The sequence below is a fragment of the Triturus cristatus genome, chromosome 11 (assembly GCF_964204655.1).
Source record: "Triturus cristatus chromosome 11, aTriCri1.1, whole genome shotgun sequence".
Lineage (NCBI taxonomy): Eukaryota > Metazoa > Chordata > Amphibia > Caudata > Salamandridae > Triturus > Triturus cristatus.
Window position 1 is genome coordinate 867,411,333 of NC_140594.1, and position 21,626 is coordinate 867,432,958.

The 21,626-nt window shown below is 48.0% G+C and overlaps 1 protein-coding gene across 3 annotated transcripts in view; it reads right to left on the reverse strand.

Moving 5' to 3' along the window:
* Nucleotides 1–1,585: 1,585 nt before the first annotated feature.
* Nucleotides 1,586–21,626, reverse strand: part of SMC4 (structural maintenance of chromosomes 4) — a 910,253-nt gene continuing 890,212 nt past the window's right edge. For all 3 annotated transcript variants that reach the window (XM_085634717.1, XM_085634719.1, XM_085634718.1), the window contains exon 24: nucleotides 1,586–2,088. In XM_085634717.1, the coding sequence (XP_085490843.1) occupies nucleotides 1,912–2,088 (177 nt within the window). In that variant the 3' untranslated portion in view covers nucleotides 1,586–1,911. The remainder of the gene's footprint in view (nucleotides 2,089–21,626) is intronic.

The following is a 21,626-nucleotide window of genomic DNA, read 5'->3' on the forward strand; positions in this document are numbered from 1 at the left end:
TAGGTGCAATTGATGCTGGGGTCAGTGCTAACCGATCCAATATAGGTATCACAGTGGGAACCCCGAAGGGCTGTGCACCAGAACCAAAAGGGAATAAAGCATGGATTTGGAGGGCCCCGCTGACACCGAGGGAGTTCCAGCTAGTGTGGAGTCAGTTGAGGATTAACTGACCTCCTCGGGCCAAGAGACGCACTAGTAGGTGGTTGAGAGCCAAAAAATAGTATGAAGGGAGAGAGAGTAGTCCCTCATCTAAGCCACAGTCCCATAGGCACCAGGAAAAACCAGAAGGCGTGTAACAGACTCCTGCTCTGATTCGACATCAGAGGCGAGTCAGGGACACCACACATACACGGTAAAGTTGAGAAAGGCTGTGATGCCAACTGCCTGAGTGCCTTACCAGGCGACAGAGAGGACAAAGGAATTTGAGAGCTGGCCCTCAAGCAGTCTTTGGAGGAAGATGACCACAGTAACCATTGAGGGGCCGTGGACCACCCTGCAGCTACCAGTGTCATGCAGCGTTCCTGCAGTGCCGATGACCAAAGCTGAAGTAACGAGCCACAACATTTGGAGTCTGGGTGCGCGCTTAGACACCACTTGCAAATAGGAGGAGGGCTCAACATTGCAGTCCCCAGGACCTTTAAAATATCCAGAAAAAAATCACACTGCTTTGACGTCGAGGTAGGCCAAAAATTGCCAGAGGTACTGCACTCTGGATCAACATGAAAAGGAAGAAACTAATGTCAGCACATCAGGGGAGGGCATATATGGACTCTGATGACGTTACACTGGTGGACGACGTTGTATGGTGTCGCCTTGTGTCCTTTACCAAAACACAGTTACACTGCTGTAGAAACATTTCCGGATCCAGTCTGGCACCTGGGGATAATGCTAAGGTAAGGAATCTGTGGCTAGACGTCTCTCAGATAGATGTTGGTGCAGAGATGCACAACATTACATTCCGGGTCCACTCTTGACACCTGGGGCATATTCACAAACTGAGGAGTCTGCGCTTCATCATTTTCCTTTGGGGATGATGCCATAACTGAATTCTTATCAGGGTCTGCCAAACAATTTTTTAGGGTTTAGTGACTAAGGGAAACAGCCACTTACTTGGCATTGAGCCTTAAAAGGAGATGTATCTAACATCTTTTCCAAACTTCACTAGCTGGCTATATGGTCTTAGGAATTCTATTTCACTAGCCTCAGTATTAATTAGAACTCTGTACTAGTACAGTTCATTTCTTTGCTTAAAACTTAGTATTCATATGGTACCCAGACATCTGAACACACGATCCGCTGGCTGTCAGGCATTCTCTATACAAGTGATCCCACGGGGGAACTCATTACCAGTATCTTTCAGTTTCCCTGCAGCTGCAAATAATCTTAGTTACAGAAAGATTAATACTAGGTTGCTATTTAAATACAATGATTAACATCTGTGCCTAGAAATCACATCTGAGGTGGATGTATGGTTTTATACAAAAATAGTCTTAGCAGCACATCAAAGGTAGGCCAAATTTGGCAAGCCATCACACAAACATGTTATGACCTGCACATAGATTCTACTGCTCAAGAAATTAAACAGTACTGGTTAAAATATTTTATTAAACGTTACTGTACAAAATATGCAGTTAGAACAGTAAAATGAAAAACAAGTTGGTCACACTATTGAATTTTATGTATGTGTACCATCCACATTCACTCAAATATTTACATATTGGTTTTAAAGTTGGTGCATTTTACATTCGGATTAATAATTTGGAATACAATTATTCTTGTAAAAAGGCAAGGGGTGGTCATACAATAATTTAAAAGAAGGAATATTAATGACCAGGAAGAGAGGAGTATCCCTTTGAAAACATCCAGGGAGTAGATTTCTTTCACAAGGACAGGTCTTTAACAGGAAAGTCTTCAACAGCAGCCAACCAAATTAAGCTCAGCAAGTCCTTTTGATGCAATAACTTTAGGGTTTGTTGCTACACTTTTTGTTGTATTATGGGTCTTGTAAATTCCAATGAGTCTGTCAGCAATTTCAAACATGTTGTTCCGCAGAGATATAATTATGAACTGTGCGTTTTTTGTTTGCTCCTGAAAAAGAAGACAAGCATGTTTATGGAAGGTTGGGCCAACAACCTAAGGCAAATGATAAAACGCATACAAGTGCTGGGGTTTCTATTAAATAGATACCTTGAAGAGTGCATTGCTTACCTTTGGTAAAGTTATAGGGTGGACACACTTACCTACCAGCAGAATACCCACCTTAAGAATCTTCGCAGGCTACAAACTAGATTTGCAAATAAATTGTATTAGCTACTGCGCCCTGGTGTCGCCCCATTGACAATATGAAACCGGGCTACATACAAGTGTCACCCGCGGACATCAGTTTGCCTCCCTTTTCCACACCTTCAGTTGATTCATTCTCAAAAGTCCACTCCACAGATTGGGGATCTAGGTGGTTGGAGAGAAATCTGAGTAGAAAGAGTATCCACTAGAAGAACAAGTTACTTACCTTCGGTAACGATATATCAGTAAGAGACAGACTAGTTATAGATTACTTACCTTAAAATTACCCCTAGGAGTCAGACTGGATCCGGAAAGTTTTTCGTCAGCAGTCCCCCTGCGCATCGGAAGGTGGCGTCGGTCGGCTCCACGTTTATCGTTGGCGTCATGGTCGCCGGGATGACGTCCCGGTAGCTACTTAGATGCTGCCCTTGTGCGCTGACATCAGTTCTTTTACGCGACACTCCACGCCAGAAGCGCAGAGCCATGCAAGACACTGACCACTGGTGCACAAAACAAGGGCCCGGAAAAGGATTCCCTGACCCGAGAAGTCAGGTCATGGAACGGGGAGGATGGGTGGAGCGGTAAGGAATCTATAACTAATCTAGGTCTCTTACAGATTAACAAGTTACTTACCTTCGGTAACAATATATCTGTAAGAAACATTAGTAGTGATAGATTCCTTACCGTAGAATTACCCACAGGTGTCAGACTGGATCTGGAAAGTTTTCGTCAGCAGTACCCGTCGGTAGGTGGCGTTGTACTGCTCCGCATCAGTCGTTGGCGTTGTGGTCGCTGAGAGGACGTCGCGGGCGCTACTTAGACGCCGCCCATGCGCGCTGACGTCAGTTCTGTACACTACTTTCCGCGCCAGGAGCAGAGCCATGCAGGATACTGACCACTGGTACATTGAAACTAGAGCCCTGAAAGAGATGACCTTAACCCTAGAAATCAGTTCGCAGAAGGGGGAGGATGGGTGGGGTGGTAAGGAATTTATCACTACTAATGTTTTACAGATATATCGTTACCGAAGGTAAGTAACTTGTTCATTTGAAAGAAAAACAGTGATCGATTCCTTACCGTAAAATATACCCCAGCAATACCAACCTCGGTGGTGGGTCTGCGAACCAAGATCACACCAGAAAGTCACGGAGAACCGAAAGGCCAAAGAAGCAGTCTCTCCGGACTTGGCTGTCCAGGCAATAATGCTTAGTAAACGTGTGCAGCGAGGCCCACGTGGCTGCCTGAGAGATGTCTTGCAGGGGGATACCACATCCCAATGCCGTAGTGGCTGCAGTTGCTCTAGTGGAATGAGCACGCAGCCCTACCGGAGGCTCTTTTTTAGCTAAAGAGTAACAGGCGTTGATACACAAGACGACCCAGCGGGAGATAGTCCTCTTGTGAACCGCCCGACCTTTCTTGGTGCCAACGTAGCCAACAAAGAGTTGGTCATCCACCCGGAACTGTTGTGTGCGTTTGATAAAATTAGAGCGGACGTTTTGGGTCCAGACGGTGGAGCCTCTCTTCCTCTCTGGAATGATGCGGAAAGAAGGTGGGCAAGGTAATGGTCTGCCCAATGTGAAAGACCGTAACAACTTTTGGCAAAAAGGAAGGACGGGGCCTGAGCACAACCTTGTCCGGATGGACCAACAGAAAAGGAGGTTTACAAGAAAGAGCGTGGAGCTCACTCACTAGCCTAGCGGAGGTGATGGCAACCAGGGCGGCAGTCTTCAAGATCAAGAGACGAAGAGGACAGTTGTGAAGGGGCTCGAAAGGAGCACACATAAGATACGTAAGAACCAGATTCAAGTCCTACTGCGGCATCATAAATGGAATAGGAGGGAAAAGGTGTGTAATGCCTTTGAGAAATCTATTTACAACCGGGGACTTGAAAAGAGAGGGCTGATTAGGGAGCCTGAGAAAGGCCGAAATGGCAGAAAGATAACCTTTGATAGTAACCAAAGCAGAGCCCAGCCGGGCCAAAGAAAGAAGGAACAAAATGACTTCTGAAAGAGGGGCAGAAAAGGGATCCACAGTCTTTGCTGTGCACCATGCCACAAATTTGTTCCACCTGCAGGCGTACACCACCTTAGTGGAGGGACGCCTGGCTGCCAGAAGGACATCACAAACTTCAGGAGGCAAGTCGAAAGGAATCAACTGCTACTGCTCAATCTCCACGCATAGAGGTGGAGGCTGGACAGGTTCGGTGGAGGACCATCCTCTGCTGCTGCGACAGAAGATCCTCCCGAAGAGGCAGTTGGATTGGGGGATCGATGCTCATACTGAGTAGCTCGGGATACCATACTCTTCGAGCCCAGTCCAGAGCCACAAGGATGACTTGGGCTGGTCGCGCCGGATCTTCAGCACTCTGGGCAGAAGTAGTATAGGCGGAAAGGCGTACAACAGACAGCAACTCCACTTGATAGGAAAAGCGTCGCAGAGCGAGTGCCGCCTTGGAAATTCCAACGCGCGAACTGATGACATTGCGCGTTCTCTTCAGTGGCGAATAAATCTAACCAAGGCTCTCCCCACTGCTGAAAGAGACCTTGCGCCACGTCAGAGTGAAGACGCCATTTGTGATCCATCATGCACCTGCGGCTGAGTTCGTCCTCCCTGGCGTTCAGAGAACCTGCCAGGTGTTGAACCACCAGGATAACGCCCTGATGTTCCAGCCATGTCCAGAGGCGCAGAGCCTCCTGACAGAGGTTCCATGACCCAACCCCGCCCTGTTTGTTGCAGTACCACATGGCGGTGGTGTCTGAACACCTGCACTACTCTCCCCTTGACAGAGGGAAGGAATGCCTTCAGTGCACTCCGCAGGAGACCAGAGGCCTCTAATCTCTGCCTCTCCCATGTGGCCGCCCCATCAACACTATAAACTCCCCGGTTGGGGAATGGAGAGGGATCTGCCGTCGACCCAATGCTGGTTCGTGAGCCGCCACTGCAACTGTCATGCAGTGCCCTCCGAGATCTGCACGTGATCGGACAGGTTCCTCTGATGCCATCTGGCATGATCAATCAGCAGGATGCAGGAGGCAATGAGGCCCAGCAGCCTCAGGGTCACCTTGACCGAAATCCGGGACAAGGGCTGAAAGATCGGAATCAGATACAGAATATCCCGGACTCGCTGTTCGGGAGGATAGACCCGAAACTGCACCGTGTCCAGAACCGCTCCGATGAAGAGGAGATTCTTAGAAGGAATCCGATGCGACTTCGGCACGTTGATGGAGAACCCCAGCAAATGCTGGTCGGCCGACCGTAGTCTGGAGGTGGGAAACGACTGCCTGGGGCAAGCCAACCTTCACCAACCAGTCGTCGAGATAGTGGAAGACTGAAACCCCAGATCTGCGCAGATGAGCTGCGACCACCGCCATCACTTTCGTGAACACCCGACGGGCGCTGGTAAGGCTAAAAGGGAGCACGGTGAACTGAAAGTGCGTGTGGCATACCGTGAACCGCAGGTAGCATCGGTGGGCCCGCAGAACCGGGATGTGGAAGTAAGCATCCTTCAAGTCCAGCGCTACCAAGACCTGAGCCAAAGTGAGAATCTTTAACTTCTCTTTGCGGAGGAAGCGATTGACGTTCCGGAGGATTAAGACAGGACGCAGGCCCTTGTCCTTATTTGGTACCAGAAAGTAGTGGGAATAACAACCACGACCTACTTCTGGTGTCGAAACGAGCTCGATGGTCCCCTTGGGCAAGAGGGCCGCAACTTCCTGCTGAAGAAGCACCAAATGATCCCCCGACATGCAGTGGTACCGAGGTGCCATGGCTGGAGGAGTAGTCTCAAAGGGGAGGGAGTAGCCCCTTTGGACTATCTCTAAAACCCACCAGTCCGATCTGACATTCGGTGATGGCATAGCCTGCCGCCCACTGGCGTGTGATGGGCCTGAAAATTCGGACTAGTTAGATTTGTATATAGTAGTGGCCGAGGTGGAGGTGGACTGACCCGCCCGCTGGCCCCTTGGTCCGCATCGGCGGAACCCGCGTTCGCGCTGTGATTGTTGCTGCGCAGGCTTGTGGCTCTGTTGCGAACACTGCGGGCGCCCCTTCCGGTGCGACGAAAGGAGCGAAAAGCAGAAGGCGGAGGAGGGCGAACTGCACAGAGTCCCAAGGACTTGGCCGTAGCCCGTGAGTCCTTAAACCGCTCCAATGCGCTATCTGCTTTGTCGCCGAATAGGCGACGGCCATCAAAGAGCATGTCCATAAGTGTGCTTTGGACAGCCCCCGAAAACCCAGGCATGGCGACGAATCGCCACCATCGTTGCAATAGATCTGCCCAGTGAGTCGGCCGTGTCTAGGCCACAACGAATCATGTACTTCGCTGCGTCTCTCCCCTCTGCAACAGCCTGGGAGAGAGCGGTTCGGGCCTCCTCCGGACACTGAGACAGCACTTGCGCCACCGTATCCCACAGAGTGGGAGTAACGGCCCAAAAGGCATCGGTGTTCATGGACCGCAGCGCAGAACTGGCGGAAGAAAAAATCTTCTTTCCTAACTGATCCAGTTTCTTGGATTCCCTATCCGGTGGTGCGGAAGAGGAGGCGGTTGGAGAAGCAGAGGCTTGGACAACCAAGCTCTCGGGGTGGGGTGTTGGGAGAGGAAAATGTTGTCACCCGGAGCCGGGCGATGGCGTCGGGCCACGTTCCTTTCCACTGGAGCCCCTGTGGTGAGCCTGGACCAGGTGCCCAAAAGAATGTCGGAAAGTGCTTCGTTGAACGGGAGCAGCGGCTCCACAGAAGTAGATGCTGGCTGAAGCACTTCTGTCAGGAGGTTAGTCCTGACTGCCACAGTAGGGAGCACGAGTTGTAGAGCCTCGGCCGCCCTATGCAACACCACAGCTTAACTAGCGCCCTCCTCCGTAGACAAGGTAGGAGTAGACAGTATGCAAAGGTCTGGTGAGGTATCCAGACCACTGGCTTCCCCCAACTCCTCTGCCCAGTCCTGTTCATACTCTCAATCAGCTGCGAGAGGGTCCCCAGACCCCTCCCAGTCCTCCTGTTCCTCCTCAGGCCGTTCCACAGGCCTAAAATAAGGAGCAGGGAAATGGGGATAGAAATCCCCGAGCAACGTCGAGAACCGCATCGATAGAAGCCGCGTCCCCTTCGGGGCCGACGTCAGAGGAGGTGTTATGAGGTCAACCGGCGTAGACTGGGATCCAGGTCTGGATCCATGGAGGTCCTGCAGCACTGGGGCCGGAGCCGGCAGCGACTGCAATTAAACACGAGGACCCCCAGTCTGGACTGCGGGGCCCGAAGGCGCACCAGCGGGACCCGACGGCTCAAAGAGGCGAGCCATGGCCGGCAGGAACTCCTTTATCTGGGCCGGAGTCGCCGACTGACCCGTAAAGGTTGGGTAGGCCGGTGGCGAACCCACAGTCTCCGCGGGGCAGGCACCACTCGCACCCTCAGCTGCGTCACGCGACCGGCGAGGGGAAGTCTGAGAACGATGACGTTTCTTCGACTTCTTGTGCTTCGCCTTACCTGACCCAGAGTACGAAGACATGGATCCCGAAGATCGATGATTACTCCACCCATGGTCCCCCGACCTCCCACGGGACCTCTAACGGCACAGAGCCGACTGCCGGGCCTCCAGCAGCTTTCGGGACTGATCCCGCCAAGACTTTGGTGCCATAGCCTGGCAGTCGGGGCACGACTTGGGGTCGTGACCTCGCCCCAGGCAGAAAAGACACTTGGTTCGGATCCGTCACCGACATCATGCGGTGACAGTCCTCGCAGGACTTAAAACCGGGCATCCTAACTGCACCAGGAGTCGAAGACTCGATGAAAAAACTAGAGACAAAAGCATCAAAAAGTCAGTCAAAAAATGACTGTGGGTACCTGCTCTTCCCAGATCTGCACTTGCTGGCGCGGAAAAAGACAGAACTGAGGTAATCTCTGTGACCACGATGCCAACAACGGACGCGGAGCCGCACGACGCCACCTACTGATGCGCAGGGGTACTGCTTACGAAAACTTTTCGGATCCAGTCTGACACCTGAGGGTAATTCTACGGTAAGGAATCTATCACTATGTGTTTCTTTCAGTTATATTGTTGCCGAAGGCGTAACTTGGTCACCTGAAAGACAGTTATAGATTCCTTACCTTAGAATAGATATCTCAGCAATACCAACCCTGGAGGTGGGTCTGCGAAATAAGTTCACACCAGAAAGTCCTGGAGAACAAAACTGCCAAAGAAGCGGTCTCTCCGGACTTTCCTGTCCAGACAGTAGTGTTTTGTGAATGTGTGAAGAGATGCCCACGTAGCTGTCTGACAGATGTCATCTAGGGGGACTCCCCCTTCCAAAGCAGTGGTAGCTGCCGTCGCCCTAGTGGAATGGGCGCCCAGTCCCACTGGAGGCTCATTTGTCAAAGAGTAGCGAGCTTTAATGCACAAAACGCCCCACCTAGAAATGGTCCGTTTGTGCACGGCCCGAACTTTTTTGGCTCCCACGTAGTCAACAAAGAGCAGGTCATCCACCCGGAATTGCTTGGTGCGATCCAAATAAAAGGAAAGTGCACGTTTTGGATCCAGACAGTGGAACCTCTTTCTCCTTAGAAAGATGCAGAGGCGGAAAGAAGGTGGGCAAAGTGGTTTGACCAATGTAGAAAGAAGTAACCACCTTGGGAAGAAAGAAATGTCTGGTTCTGAGGACGACCTTGTCCGGATGAACAGCCAGAAAAGGAGGCTTAGAAGAAAGCTTGGTGCTCACTCACCCTGCGAGCAGAGGTGATGGCAACCAGAAAGGCAGTCTTTAAAGTAAAAAGTCTGAGAGGACAGTTGTGAAGCGGCTCAAAGGGAGCGCAAATAAGGTAAGCAAGAGCCAAGTTCAAGTGCCACTGAGGCATTACGAAGGGGACACGAGGAAAAAGATGGGTAATGCCCTTAAGGAAGCGATTTACAACAGGGGAGTTGAAAAGAGAAGGCTGATCAGGAAGCCTAAAAAAGGCTGAAAGGGCCGAGAGGTAGCCTTCCAGAGTGCTCAGAAACAAACTAAATTATCAGTGGGTCTAGTGTGTTACTCAGCGCCCTAAGGTGTGTCTAACAAAAGTAGATAATACCTACTCTAACACAGGGGAGCCCTAATTAAGGGACGGGATCCCATCAGTCACCAAGGTTGGTGAGTGATGGGATCCCCTGTGCCTTTGGAGCACGACTTGGGGTCCTGGTCGCGCTACAGGCAAAAGAGACTCACGCGGTGCGGATCCGGAACAGACACCAGTCGGCTACAGGAGCCGCAGGCCTTGAAGCTGGGCATCCCTAAGTGCACCAGGAGTCAGACGCAAAAGAGACGTCGACAAAAGTCACTCAAAAAGTTCAGTCCAAAATAGACTGGAGATACCGCTCTCTCCGGATCTGCGCTGGCTGGGACGGAAAATGAAAGAACTGACGTCAGCACGCGAGGGCAGCGTCTAAGTAGCTGCTGAGACGTCATCCCGGCTACCACAACGCAAACGATGGACGCGGAGCCGACCGACGCCACCTTTCGACGTGCAGAGGTACTGCTGACGAAAAAACTTTCCGGATCCAGTCTGACGTCTGGGGGTAATTCTGAGGTAAGGAATCTATAACTAACGTGTTTCTTCCAGATTGAGGGTTACATATAAATTATCTTCACCTATCAACAATAGGTCAGGGACAGCAATTTTCATGACCATCACAGATATCTCTTTAATCAAATCTGATCCCTCCTCTCCATCACCTATTTCTATCCCATAGTATTCTATCCATGGATTCAAGATCTTTCGGAATTTGCATGACCACCACCTTGCTTTATATGTTATTCTTTCCGCCACCATATATAGATCTAAACAGGCTCTCCATTCCTTAAGTGTTGGAAGTTGATGGACACCCCAGTATCAGGCTATGTCCCTCTTGGCTACTACTAGTCCCAGATTGGCCAAAGTGAGCTTACTAAGCGGTAGGTCTACCTCCGGGGGATACCCAAGAGAACGTATTTGGCCTCTAACTCAATGTGCGCATCCAGTATGTTATGATGTTTCCCCAGTATCTTGGTCCAATATATTTTGATTCCCTCCCATAGGGTATGTATAAATGTGCCTCGTTCTGTTCGGAATCTGAGACAGTCCGGGGTTTCTGCTCCTCCCATGTGGTACAGTCTGGCTCTATCAAAGGTAGTCCTGTGTAAGATCTTGTGTTGTATGAGGCGTAACCTTTGCTTTCGCATGGATGCATGAGGGCAGCCTCCTAGTCCATGTCTTCCATAGGACCTGTAATTAGCTCCCATTTGGTTGTAAGTGGTCCTAGTTTGTCAGGCATATTATTAGAGTTATATATGTCAATGAAATGACCTTGGATGGAATTTCTTCCTCTATAAGTCTGCCCTCTAAGAGGGAAAATTCTGGCAATGCTGTGGCATCTAGTCCCTCCGCCTGCCAGGCATGTTTCAGTCTGAGATAGGCGTAGGTTTGAGTGTCTTGTAGTTGATGCACAGCTTGGAGTTCACTAAAGGTTGCAATGATACCTTTCTCTATTATATCCCCCAGTTTGGGGATCCCTATCAAGTCTGTAGGAAAGTGGCTCTGTAAATACTGTTACCAAATAGGTACAGTGTGCACAGAGTCCACAGTCCCCAGAGGTTTGGCAGAGGCTACAGTTAGATATAACCTTACCCTCTAAAGTGGTAGCTTGGTCGAGCAGTAAGGCAGTATCAGAGGGCAGTGTAAAGCATTTGTTGTACACACTCAGCCAGCAAATGGTCTCACACAGGAACTGAACTCTAGGCCAATGGTTTTGTATAAAAATATATGGTTGTTTTATTAACCAACAATAGATTTCAAAATATACTTTCTCTGAATGAGAGGCTTTATATAAATACTTTCAGTATGCAGTAGGCTTTTGAATGCAATAGACAGTTGTTGCAATAGTCAACACAATTTCAAACACAATAATACATTGAGCTCAATGGGAATTTCGAATTAAATGCAATTAGTTACTTTGAGGATTACTTTTCTAACCACAGGATTGGATCCTGGATTCAGTCCCGGCACATTTCCTGTAAACAGTTGAGTAAAAGCATTTTAGTTACAGTAGCGATTTTAAAGCAATATTTAGTATTTTAAAAGTTGACACTTGTGTTTTGGTTATACAGGCGATTTTTAAATAATATTTGTAAGTTTGCAAAATCGACACTTAAAAACTTTTTCAGCAAAAACCAGGCAATGTTATCCTATGGAAGGAAATTCAAGTTGCAGGTAAAGTATGTTCTCGTTACTTTTGTAATCCAGTGCTGGACTCCTAGGTTCAGCACTGGGACATCTATCTAAAACAGGTAAGTAATTACGTTTGCACAGTTGGTGCGGTTTTTAAAGAATATTTGTAGTTTGCAAAAATCGACACTTAGAAGAAATTTCACAGAAAAACAGTCAATGGTTTCCTATGGAAGAAAATTGGGTTAGCGGCAAGTATGGTTGTAATTACTTTTCAGGGTCAGTGCTGAGCACCAAGATCCAGCACTGGGATCTCTCCTGATAGTAGGTGAGTAATTTCATTTTCGCTACTCGGTTGATTTTAGGTGAATATTTTAAAGTTTAGAAACTTCGCACTTAGAAGAATTTCCAAGACAATGTTACCCTATGGAAGAAAAGAGTTATCGGCTTTTGGGTAAGTATTCGACTGGCAGAGTTAAGGTTCTGGGCATAGACTCAGGGGTCTCAGGTCAGTACAGTTGTTCCACCCTCAGCGGCACAGGGGCAGCCGGGTGCATAATGAGTTAGGCCCAATGTTATCCTATGGGAGGCAGGGGGCCCTTGGTTGGTGGCAGCTGGCTAGCAGGCCACGCGGCTGTGGGAGCTGGGCTCCTGGTCACTTGCTCAGGGCAAATGGGGAAGTAGAGTAGAGATTGCACTGCCAGGGGCACTCGGGCGGCTGGGTGCAGGGTGATTTTGAGCCGTTGGGCGCTCAATGGATCGCAATGGAGAAGCTCAAACACTAACAAAGGCTGCAAGCTCGGGGACGAAGATTCTTCAGGTGTGACCACCACTTCAAGAGGTAAGTTAGTTAGTTGGAGGATAGGTAGGCACTCAGGAGACTGGCACAGGGGGCCGCAGGGCGCCGGGGTGCCTTTTGGTGTCAGAAAATCTTACCCTCGGCTTGTCGCGGTTAGAGGGGTCCCTGGTTCGGAGGCTGCAGGCGTCGTCAAGGTGGGTCCTTGGGTGCTGGATTCGGGGTCACAGTCGCCGGGGGGACGTCCTCTGGGTCTTTGTTCACTCCAGCACAGGCCAGGCTTGGCGGGTGCAGAGTGTGCAGGGTTCGCGGTTCCTGGCTGATGCCAGGGGTCAGTTACTTGCTTTGAGCAGTACCACTGCTCGTGGGAGTCCCAGTTGCTTAGAGTCACAAGGTAGCCTGGTCCTCCGGGGTTTGTGAGGTTGCTGGCCACTGGAGATGCCGGAGTTTAGCAGGAGCAGGTTCGAGGGTCGACAGGCCGGTAGGGCTGGGGCCAAAGCAGTTGGTGTCTTCCTCTTGTGAGCAGCTGCACGTCAAGTCTTGTCTCTTGATCTTCTTTGCTGTTTCGGAATCTGGATCTCAGGAAGGAAGGTTCAGGGTGCCCATAAATACTAAATTTAGGGGCGTTACAGGTAGGTAAAGGGCAGGGACCACTTGGTCCCTGCCCTGGGGTGGGTCCACCCCCTATCCTGCCACTCTCCTGTGGGAGGGGGGCAGTGGCCTAGTCCTGATTGGGCAGGGCTCCCCATCATCAAGATGGCGAGAGCCCAGAGATGTGCTTCACTTCGCCTCCTCCACCTGAGGGGTGGGTTGGCAGAGGCTGGCACATCCCCTGTCCTTCCTTGGGGTTTCCGGCCAGTCTTCCCGCCAGAGTGGGGGTTTAGAACCGATAGGGGCCAGTTGCTGAGTACAGCAAGTGGCCGGAGAAGCTCGCAAAGGCGGCATGCCCTTGAAGCTTTCCCTGCCCATCCTGGGGGAGGAGACCTAGCACCTCTCCCAGGATGTGCATTGTTGCAAGCCCAGGAGGGCGGATGGCTCTCTTCCTAGGGGTCCGGCAAAATGTCTGTTGTGTGGCAGCCTAGGCAGCCCCTCAGACAAGACGTGGATTGTAGGTTAGATTCAGGGGGCATCTGTCGTGCATTGTACATTAAATCCTGCACTGGCATCAGTTCAGGTTTAATGTGCTGAGAAGTTTGATACTAAACTTCTCAGTCTTCAGTGGAGCCATCATGGTGCTGTGGAGCTTGTGTTGATGATCTCCCAGCACCATATACTCTTAAATGGCAGCACTGCACTTACAGTGCCCAGGAATGGATCTGGGGACTGTAGGGGCACAGGGCTCATGTACCTGTACCCACACCACTGGCATAGGACACCCAGCTAGAGAGGTGTCGGAAGTATGCCAGGGCAGTGTGTGTTGTGGGCATGGCACACAGGGATATGTGCCATGTTGACTCTGTTTTGTTCTGTACCTAGACACTCAGCCTGCAAGGGCAGTGTGTTTGTGTCAGGGTACAGGGCCTCTAAGGGTGGCACAATAAGTGCTGCAGCCCTTAGGGGCCTTCCCTGGTCACAAGGCCCCAGGTACCTAGTGTACCATTTACTAGGGGCTGACATGTGGCCAGGGTTTGAACATAGGCCCTGGGTTTCCTGATTGGCAGGAACCCAGTGCACACTCAAAGTACATTTAGCAATTCAGCAAAAAGTGGGGGCATACCATGCAAGTCCCACTGCCCAAAGCCTCTAAGTTTTCCAATCTCGGGTAGTCTCGTCCCTTCCTATAAGGGGGCTCTCTCGTAGGTTTCATATCCCATTTCATCTGCTTCTCAGCTCCTTTACATGCTTCCAACACCCTTTGAGTAGCAGGTAGGAGTCGACTAATACCTTTACCCCCGGAAAATGTAGTGTAGTTGTGTGTGGTCCTGGAACTGGAGTCTGTCTAGTGCATATGTGGGGTGGTCTCTTGCAACGTGGTTCCATTCATTGACTACAACTAGGAGGGCTGCTCTATAGTAGGCTCTGTCAGGAAGGGCCAGACCCCTATTACATGGGTTATGTTGCAGCGTTTGCAACACTATTCTTGGGTGTGCCTCATCCCACAGAAGTATACGTAATTCATTGTTGAGGGCTGCAAAAATGCTCTCTGGTATTTTACTATAGGTGTTTGCCATTTTTTTAAAGTAGCTTGGAGTGTGTGCCCATCTTGTACATGGCGGCTCTGCCCATTATCGACCGGGGGATTTCCTCCATCTCTTGACATCTTCCTGAAAACCTAAGAGAACTTGTTTTATATTATGTGTTAGGCTAGCTGTTCCATCTATGGTAATGTATAGGCCAAGGTAACAGAACCCTTCTTGAGACACCTGCAATCATCTCCGATAGTCCCGTGTCTCAATGGTGCCTACCACCGAGTATAGGGTAGATTTACTCCAATTAATCCTGCACGATGACCGTGTTCTTCAAATATTTGTAGGACTTGCGGGAGTGTTGCGGCCGGGTCTGTAATATATAACAGAATATCAAATGCATATAGGAATATGCGCTCTTCCTCTAAAAGTTGTTTGTCTACAAAGCCACTCAACCCCTGGTGGGATCTGACAATACACACCAGAGGCTCCAGTATCAGGGAAAACAATAACAGGGACAAGGAACATCCCCGTCTAGTGCCCCGCTGAACAGACCAACTCGCCGAGGACAACCTGTTAACTCGGACTTTGGCCTCAGGTTCTGTGTAAAGGAGTGTCAGCCATTCCAGGAATATCGGACCAAATCCAAATTTTTCAGGGTGTCTCATATGAATGGCCATTGCACTGTATCGAATGCCTTTTCGGCGTCTACTGAGAGGAGCAAGTTTGGGCTGTCTTTGTTCTTAACCGTGTCAATCCAATTGGCTAGCCTACACAAATGTAATTGTGTGGCTCGCTTAGGCATGAAGCCTGATTGGTCTCTATGTACCAGAGGCGTAATGACCGCCAGGAGGCGCGCTGTCAAAATAGTGGTCAGTATCTTTGTTTCTAGATTGTGCAGTGATATGGGTCGACATGACCCGGACTCTGTAGGAAGATGACTCTGTATATACTATACCAAAGTGAGGTATAGTGTGCAGAGTGTCCAGTGGAACCACAGAGGTAGGCAGAGGTAAAGTTAGATAGAGCCATTTGTGGTGGTGTGGTCGAGCATTAAGGAAGCATCAGAGGACAGTGTTAAGCACTTGTTGTACACACTCAGTCAGCAAATGAATTCACACACTCAAAGACTGAACTTCAGACCAATTATTTTGGATAAAAATATTCTTTTAGTTATATTTTCTAGAACCAAGCAAGCTTGCCACAGGTAAGCAATAAATACTTTACAGTAGTAAAGCAATTGAAATACAGTTTGAATGAATTGTATATGCACTTTGGTTTGATTTACAGTATGGATACAGGGAAAAGTAACTCTTAGTAAATGCAGTACATAAACTTGAATAGGCTTTTTAATAAAATAGCAGGTAAGTAACTGAGATTACTAGGCTTACAGAGTAGTATACCTAGATACTACTATGGGACATTTCCTGGAAAAAGGCAAGTAAAATCGTTTTTGTTAGATTATGCAATTGTAAAGAATTTCTTTAGTTTCTCAAACTCCACACTTAGAAACTTTTCACACAAAAAAAGTTAATGTTATTCTATGGAGGAAAATTGTGTTTTGAGTATTTGAGTATTGGGTAGTGGGAGTTGAGGTTCTGGGGGTAGACTCAAGGGTACCACAGGGTCAAGGATGCACACTCAGCGGCACTAGGGCGGCCAGGTGCAGGGTGCTGAGGCCCAATGTTATCCAATAGGGGATAGGGGGGCTGCGGTTGGTGGCTGCCGACGAGCAGGCCACTTGGGTGTGGGAGCAAAGCTCCTAGACTTTAGCTCAGGGCAAATGGGTAGATGAAGTGGCACTAGGGCGGCCGGGTACAGGGTGCTGTTTTGACGACGGACGCCCTATTTTCAATGGAGAACCTCTGGTTTGTAAATACACTGAAGGCTTGGGGACAAAGGTCTTCTGGGTGCAACCCCCACATCGAGAGGTAAGTTGGGAAGTTAGGGGCTGGTAAGGCACCGTCTGTTTGGGCACACAAGGCCTTGGGGCATCGGGTGCAGGGGTTCCTTTTGGGGTCGGATCTTCTTACCAGCTCCTGGTCGCGTTTATGGGGTCAGGTGTTAGGTTTATCGCAATGGGAACAACTTGCCATAACATTACGAATGGTTGGTTGTGGAGAATAGCGCGATTCCATATAGGACAAAATTATGTTGTAAAAGAATGAATTGAATTCACGCGCGATCACTCACGACCATTGAAGGTATTTGTTTATCAATTGTGGTTCCGTATAATGATATAGCTTTACCAGATCATTACATCAGGCTGTATTATTAATTTGAAACAATATATGTGAAGAATAACATATTACAAGATGGCGCTCAAAGTCGAGCAGAAGTCCTTCGTCCATTGCATGTAATTGATTTGAATTTAAGTTGCCACGGTAACGGCGATCGTCGACACTGACGAAGGCTGACGCCGAAACGCGTTTGTTGTTATTTTGTCTCGTGAATAAACCGTAAAAGTTTATACCCAACGTGAGTGCTGGCCCTAATTTACTGGAAAGTAAGGAGCTTGATATTTAGCGGTTTGCCACCGCTGGACCGGGCACCCGCTCACGAGTGCAGCAGCAGGCAAGACCACGGAGCAGCGATATATATATATATATATATATATATATATATATATATATATATATATATATATATATATATATATATTGCTGTAAGGACCCCCCTGTAAATTATAAACAATATATTAAAAACCAGGGAAAAACTACAGCAAAGCATGTTTGAAAACTGTTTTAATGCTTAGCATTTAGCACAATCCCTCAGATAGGACTGAAAGCATTGACAGCTCACAGGCTGCATTGCAGAAAACCACAGCCTAGAAAGGCTGAAAAGCTAACTCATAGCAACATAGAAATAAATTGGCACTGTGCCTTTAAGGCAGCCATGACCCCTAGCTTCCCATCATGCCTCAGGGGTGACAGTTAGGTCCGTTGTTCTTTGCGGTGACTCAAACCCATGACACAAAGTTGACAATTCCTTAAAAATAAGGTTCCTTTGCCTGGGGAGGCGGGAGGGTTGCTTATGACTTGGATGAGGATACCCCTGGAAGAGAACTAGGATTATAGGTAAGTAACTAATCCTTCTCTTCCAGGGGATCCTCATCAATAGTCATGAGCACTAGAATAGAATAGCGAGCCTCACCTCTTCCAACTGCGGGCAAAGGAAAAAAACAATTAATAATCAAGCTCAGATAACTAAACTTGAAAACCCAGATATTTTATTATCTTAACAGATTCCTCAAGGATGCTTGGCCTACTTGAGTATCCGCCCTGGAATCTGATTCAAGACAATAATGCTATGTGAAAGTGTGTACTGATCTCCAGGCTGCTGCCTTGCAAATCTGTCATCGGCACGTCATGCAAGAAAGCTATTGAAGCTGCTTTCCCCGTAGTTGTGTGCTTTAGGTGATAACAATAAGGGTTTATTTGCCAACTGGTAGACACATTTTATACAGGACACTATCCATCTCGAAATGGACCTTTTTGGAAGCTGGGAAGCCTGTCCTTATGGAAGTTACTTACCTTCGGTAACGATGTATCTGTAAGAAACATTAGTTAGTTAGATTCCTCACCTTAGAATATCCCCAGGCATCAGGCTGGATCCGGAAGATTTTTCGTCAGCAATCCCCTTGCGCGTTGCTATGCGTCGTCTGCGGCTCCGTGTCCGTCGTCAGGCGCCGGAGTACTTAGACGCTGCCCTCGCGCGCTGACGTCAGTTTTTTTTTTGTCCTCATCTGCCACACAAGTTTCAATATGCAATCATGTAGGTTTACAGACATTGTGCTGCCTCAGATTACTAAGACTGGATGGGGCAGTAATGGAACGGAAAGCTCACCCCTCAGCAACAATGTTTCAACCAACAATGATCACTAAGTTATAACCAAACAGGTATTTGCTAGAATCCAGCCAAGGTACTAAACATAGCACCATGAAACAAGTAACCCCCAGAATGGGGTTGATGGCCAGGTTCAACTTCGAGACCAGCAGAGTAGAAGCATACCAGTCATTAATAGAAGGAGATAAGGAGTCCTTCCACTTCCTGCATATCTACCTCCTTGCAAGCAGTATGGCATAAAAAATAAGCTTTTTCGCCAAGGAGGGGACCCCTTGATAGCAACCAAAAATTACTGATGCTAGGTCCAGGGTAATGTTAACTCCAACAGAAAGTGAAAGAGTCTTACTAATGGCTTCCCAGAATGGGGACAAATGCGGGCACTCAAAGAACATGTGAATGTCAGAAGCAGCCACCAAACCACACTTCGCACAAGCCACACTACTCCCATCGGTAAATTTGGAAAGACGAAGGGGTGAGTAGTATGCTCGATGAATGGTGAAAAGATGGTTCCTGCGTAGCCATGCAGGTTTGACAATGTCCCACATCATCTTACAAGACGAATTCCATAGATGTTGTAAATCGGAATTGGTGATGTGTAGAGACCAAAGTTCCTCTGGCAATGAAAATATTCCATCGGTTTCCTCCAGAATTAGATTGTACCACAGTGAAAATTTCTTCTTGGCAAGCGGCTTATCTGCCAAAAGCGTTATGAGATGGCTATACGCACCCAAGGGATATTTAACACCGTGTGGAGGTTGAGCAGAGTATGCACGAGACCAGCTCGATATTTGAAGATACTTAAGCCTGGAGAAGTTTGGGCCAATTTTAGTGCAAAGATACTCCCAGGGTAACAAATCCCCGTCAACAAATAGGTTACCCCACTCCTCCAGGCCAGCCTCTCTCATAGGCATAGCTAGTGCATCCCTTAACCACGTTGGACCGTCAGGGAGGTCCCACAGCGGTGTCCTGCTTCCATAGTACCCAACTTTAATAGCTTTAGACGTCTGAGCCCATATTCTAGCCATACCGCTTAACATTTTCAGTTTAATTTTTTTGAAAAACTTGGGGTTTCCAAATTTAAAAAGAAACCCTGACTGGCTTACTCCTTCTACATCCAATAACATTGAATAAAGGGACCACACTCCATATGCCCTACTGGACTCTTTAATAGGATCCTGGCATGTGATAGCTGGAAAGCCCAGGCATAAGCCTGGAGATCAGGGGCAGCAAGCCCTCCTTTTTCCCTACGCCTCCTGATTTTTTTCCAAGAGATTCTTGGAAGATGTTTGTTCCAGATAAAGGTACTAATGTCAGACTGCAATTTTCTGATAGAGGCGGGATCAAAATAGAAGGGAATCGTATTAAACAAAAAAGAGACTTTAGGCAAGATGGACATTTTAACAAGGCTGACCCTACCCAGTAGGGAGAGTGGAAGATGGGCCCAGGTCTGGAGCACCTTACGACATTCCTTTGCAACTTTTAAAAAGTTAATAGTAGTAATCTGATCAAGGTCAGCTACGATATCCAAACCTAAATACCTCATCCGACTCGCCGGCCGGATTTCAGAATCAAAGGTACTTTGGTCAATATTCCAGGTCATCATCTCCGTTTTTTGAGTATTAATTTCATATCTAGAGACCATCCCAAACTCCGAAGCCAACTTAAATATTACTGGGAGGGCCTCATGCGGATGAGAGGTAAATATAAGGATATCGTCGGCATAGAGGGCCACCTTTCTCACCCAGCCCCTGTACGCAAATGCCTTGATGTTAACACTATCCCTCAAAATCTGGGCAAAAGGTTCAGCATACAAATTGAACAGGAGCGGGGAGAGAGGGCAGCCCTGTCTGGTACCCCTCGAGATGTCAAATGAGTCGGAGAGTACACCATTAACCAGGACACGGGCACTAGGGTTCCGATAAAGAAGACCAATCACCTGACGAAATCTACCCCCCACGCCAAACTTTGCCAAGGCCTCCGACAGATACAACCAGTTAACTCTGTCGAAGGCCTTGGTGGCGCCAGCGTGAGAACTGGCAAAGACTTAAAACATGCCATATCTATTGAACCAATCAGATCAAAAGTCTGTCGCCCCTTAATAAATCCCTTCTGATCAGTATGTAAGATAGAAGGAGCGACCAAGGCCAATCTCTTTGCAAGAATGGAGGCAAAGATCTTATAGTCTCCATTCAAAATAGAGATTGGTCTATAAGAACCACAGGCTGTTGGGAGTCTTTCCTGGTTTCAAAATAACAGTTATAGATGCGTTATCCAATGACGCAGGTGGTCGCACTCCATCCAAAAGGATCTGATTAAACAGTGCAACCAGGAAAGGGACAAGTTCCTGCTCCAAAGATTTATATATTTCAGCAGGCAGCCCATCAGGCCCAGACGCCTTACCTTTCTTGGCCTCCTGGATGGCTTTCCTCACCTCCTATTCCGAGATTTTACTATCTAGCATTGCTGACTGATCAACGTAAAGTCTTGGTAGATCTATTTTCCCAAGCCAATCATTGATAGTAACAATGTCCAATTTCTTATCTTCGTGATAAATACCTTGATAGTAATCTCTAAATGCCGCTCTAATATCTGCGTCGGAAGAAAGAGGGACGTTATTGACATTGATCTGGTTGATGTTGTTACGAACCTGATCAGTTTTTACTTTCCATGCCAATAACTTACCAGCACATTCTCCATACTGAAAATGTGCGATTTTACTGGCCTCCCATCTTTCCTGAAGCCGCCGATTAAGGATTGAGGTCAGTTGGCCCCTTAGAGTCAATAATTTAACCCGCAAAGGTGTTAAGACAACATCTGTAGAAGCCAAGTTGGCATCAATATCAGCCTGCGTTTTAGTCAAATTCGCCTCCACTGAGGCAATAGCCTCTCTGTATTCCCTCCTTCTATATGACATCTTACCCGTAATAAGACCCCTCAAAGAGGCTTTAAGTGAGTCCCAGACCACACCGGGTTCTGCAGAGCCCACATTTACCTCTAGAAAATACCTCACTTCAGTTTTTAAAAAAGTGACATCTTCAGGGTGAGAGAGTAAAGTACGGTCAAAAGACCAAGTCCTTACTGCATCAGAAGTAGGTACCATAAGTTCCAGGAAAACAGCAGAATGGTCAGATAGATGTAACGGGAGATAACGAATGTCCTTGACTGCATCGGATAAACTATGGTTGATTAATATAAAATCTATCCTGGACTGATGTTTATATTTATAATTTCTAAAAGACACCCCCTGCTGCTGTCTGGCCCTTAATCTCCAAATATCCACATATCCGTATTGTTTCATTTCATTCAACAAGAAAGATCTTGATTTAGAAGGGACACGAGATCTACTGTTCTGAGATTTTTCCAGGACTGGATCTAAAAATGTTGAAATCACCAGCTAATATAACTGGTTC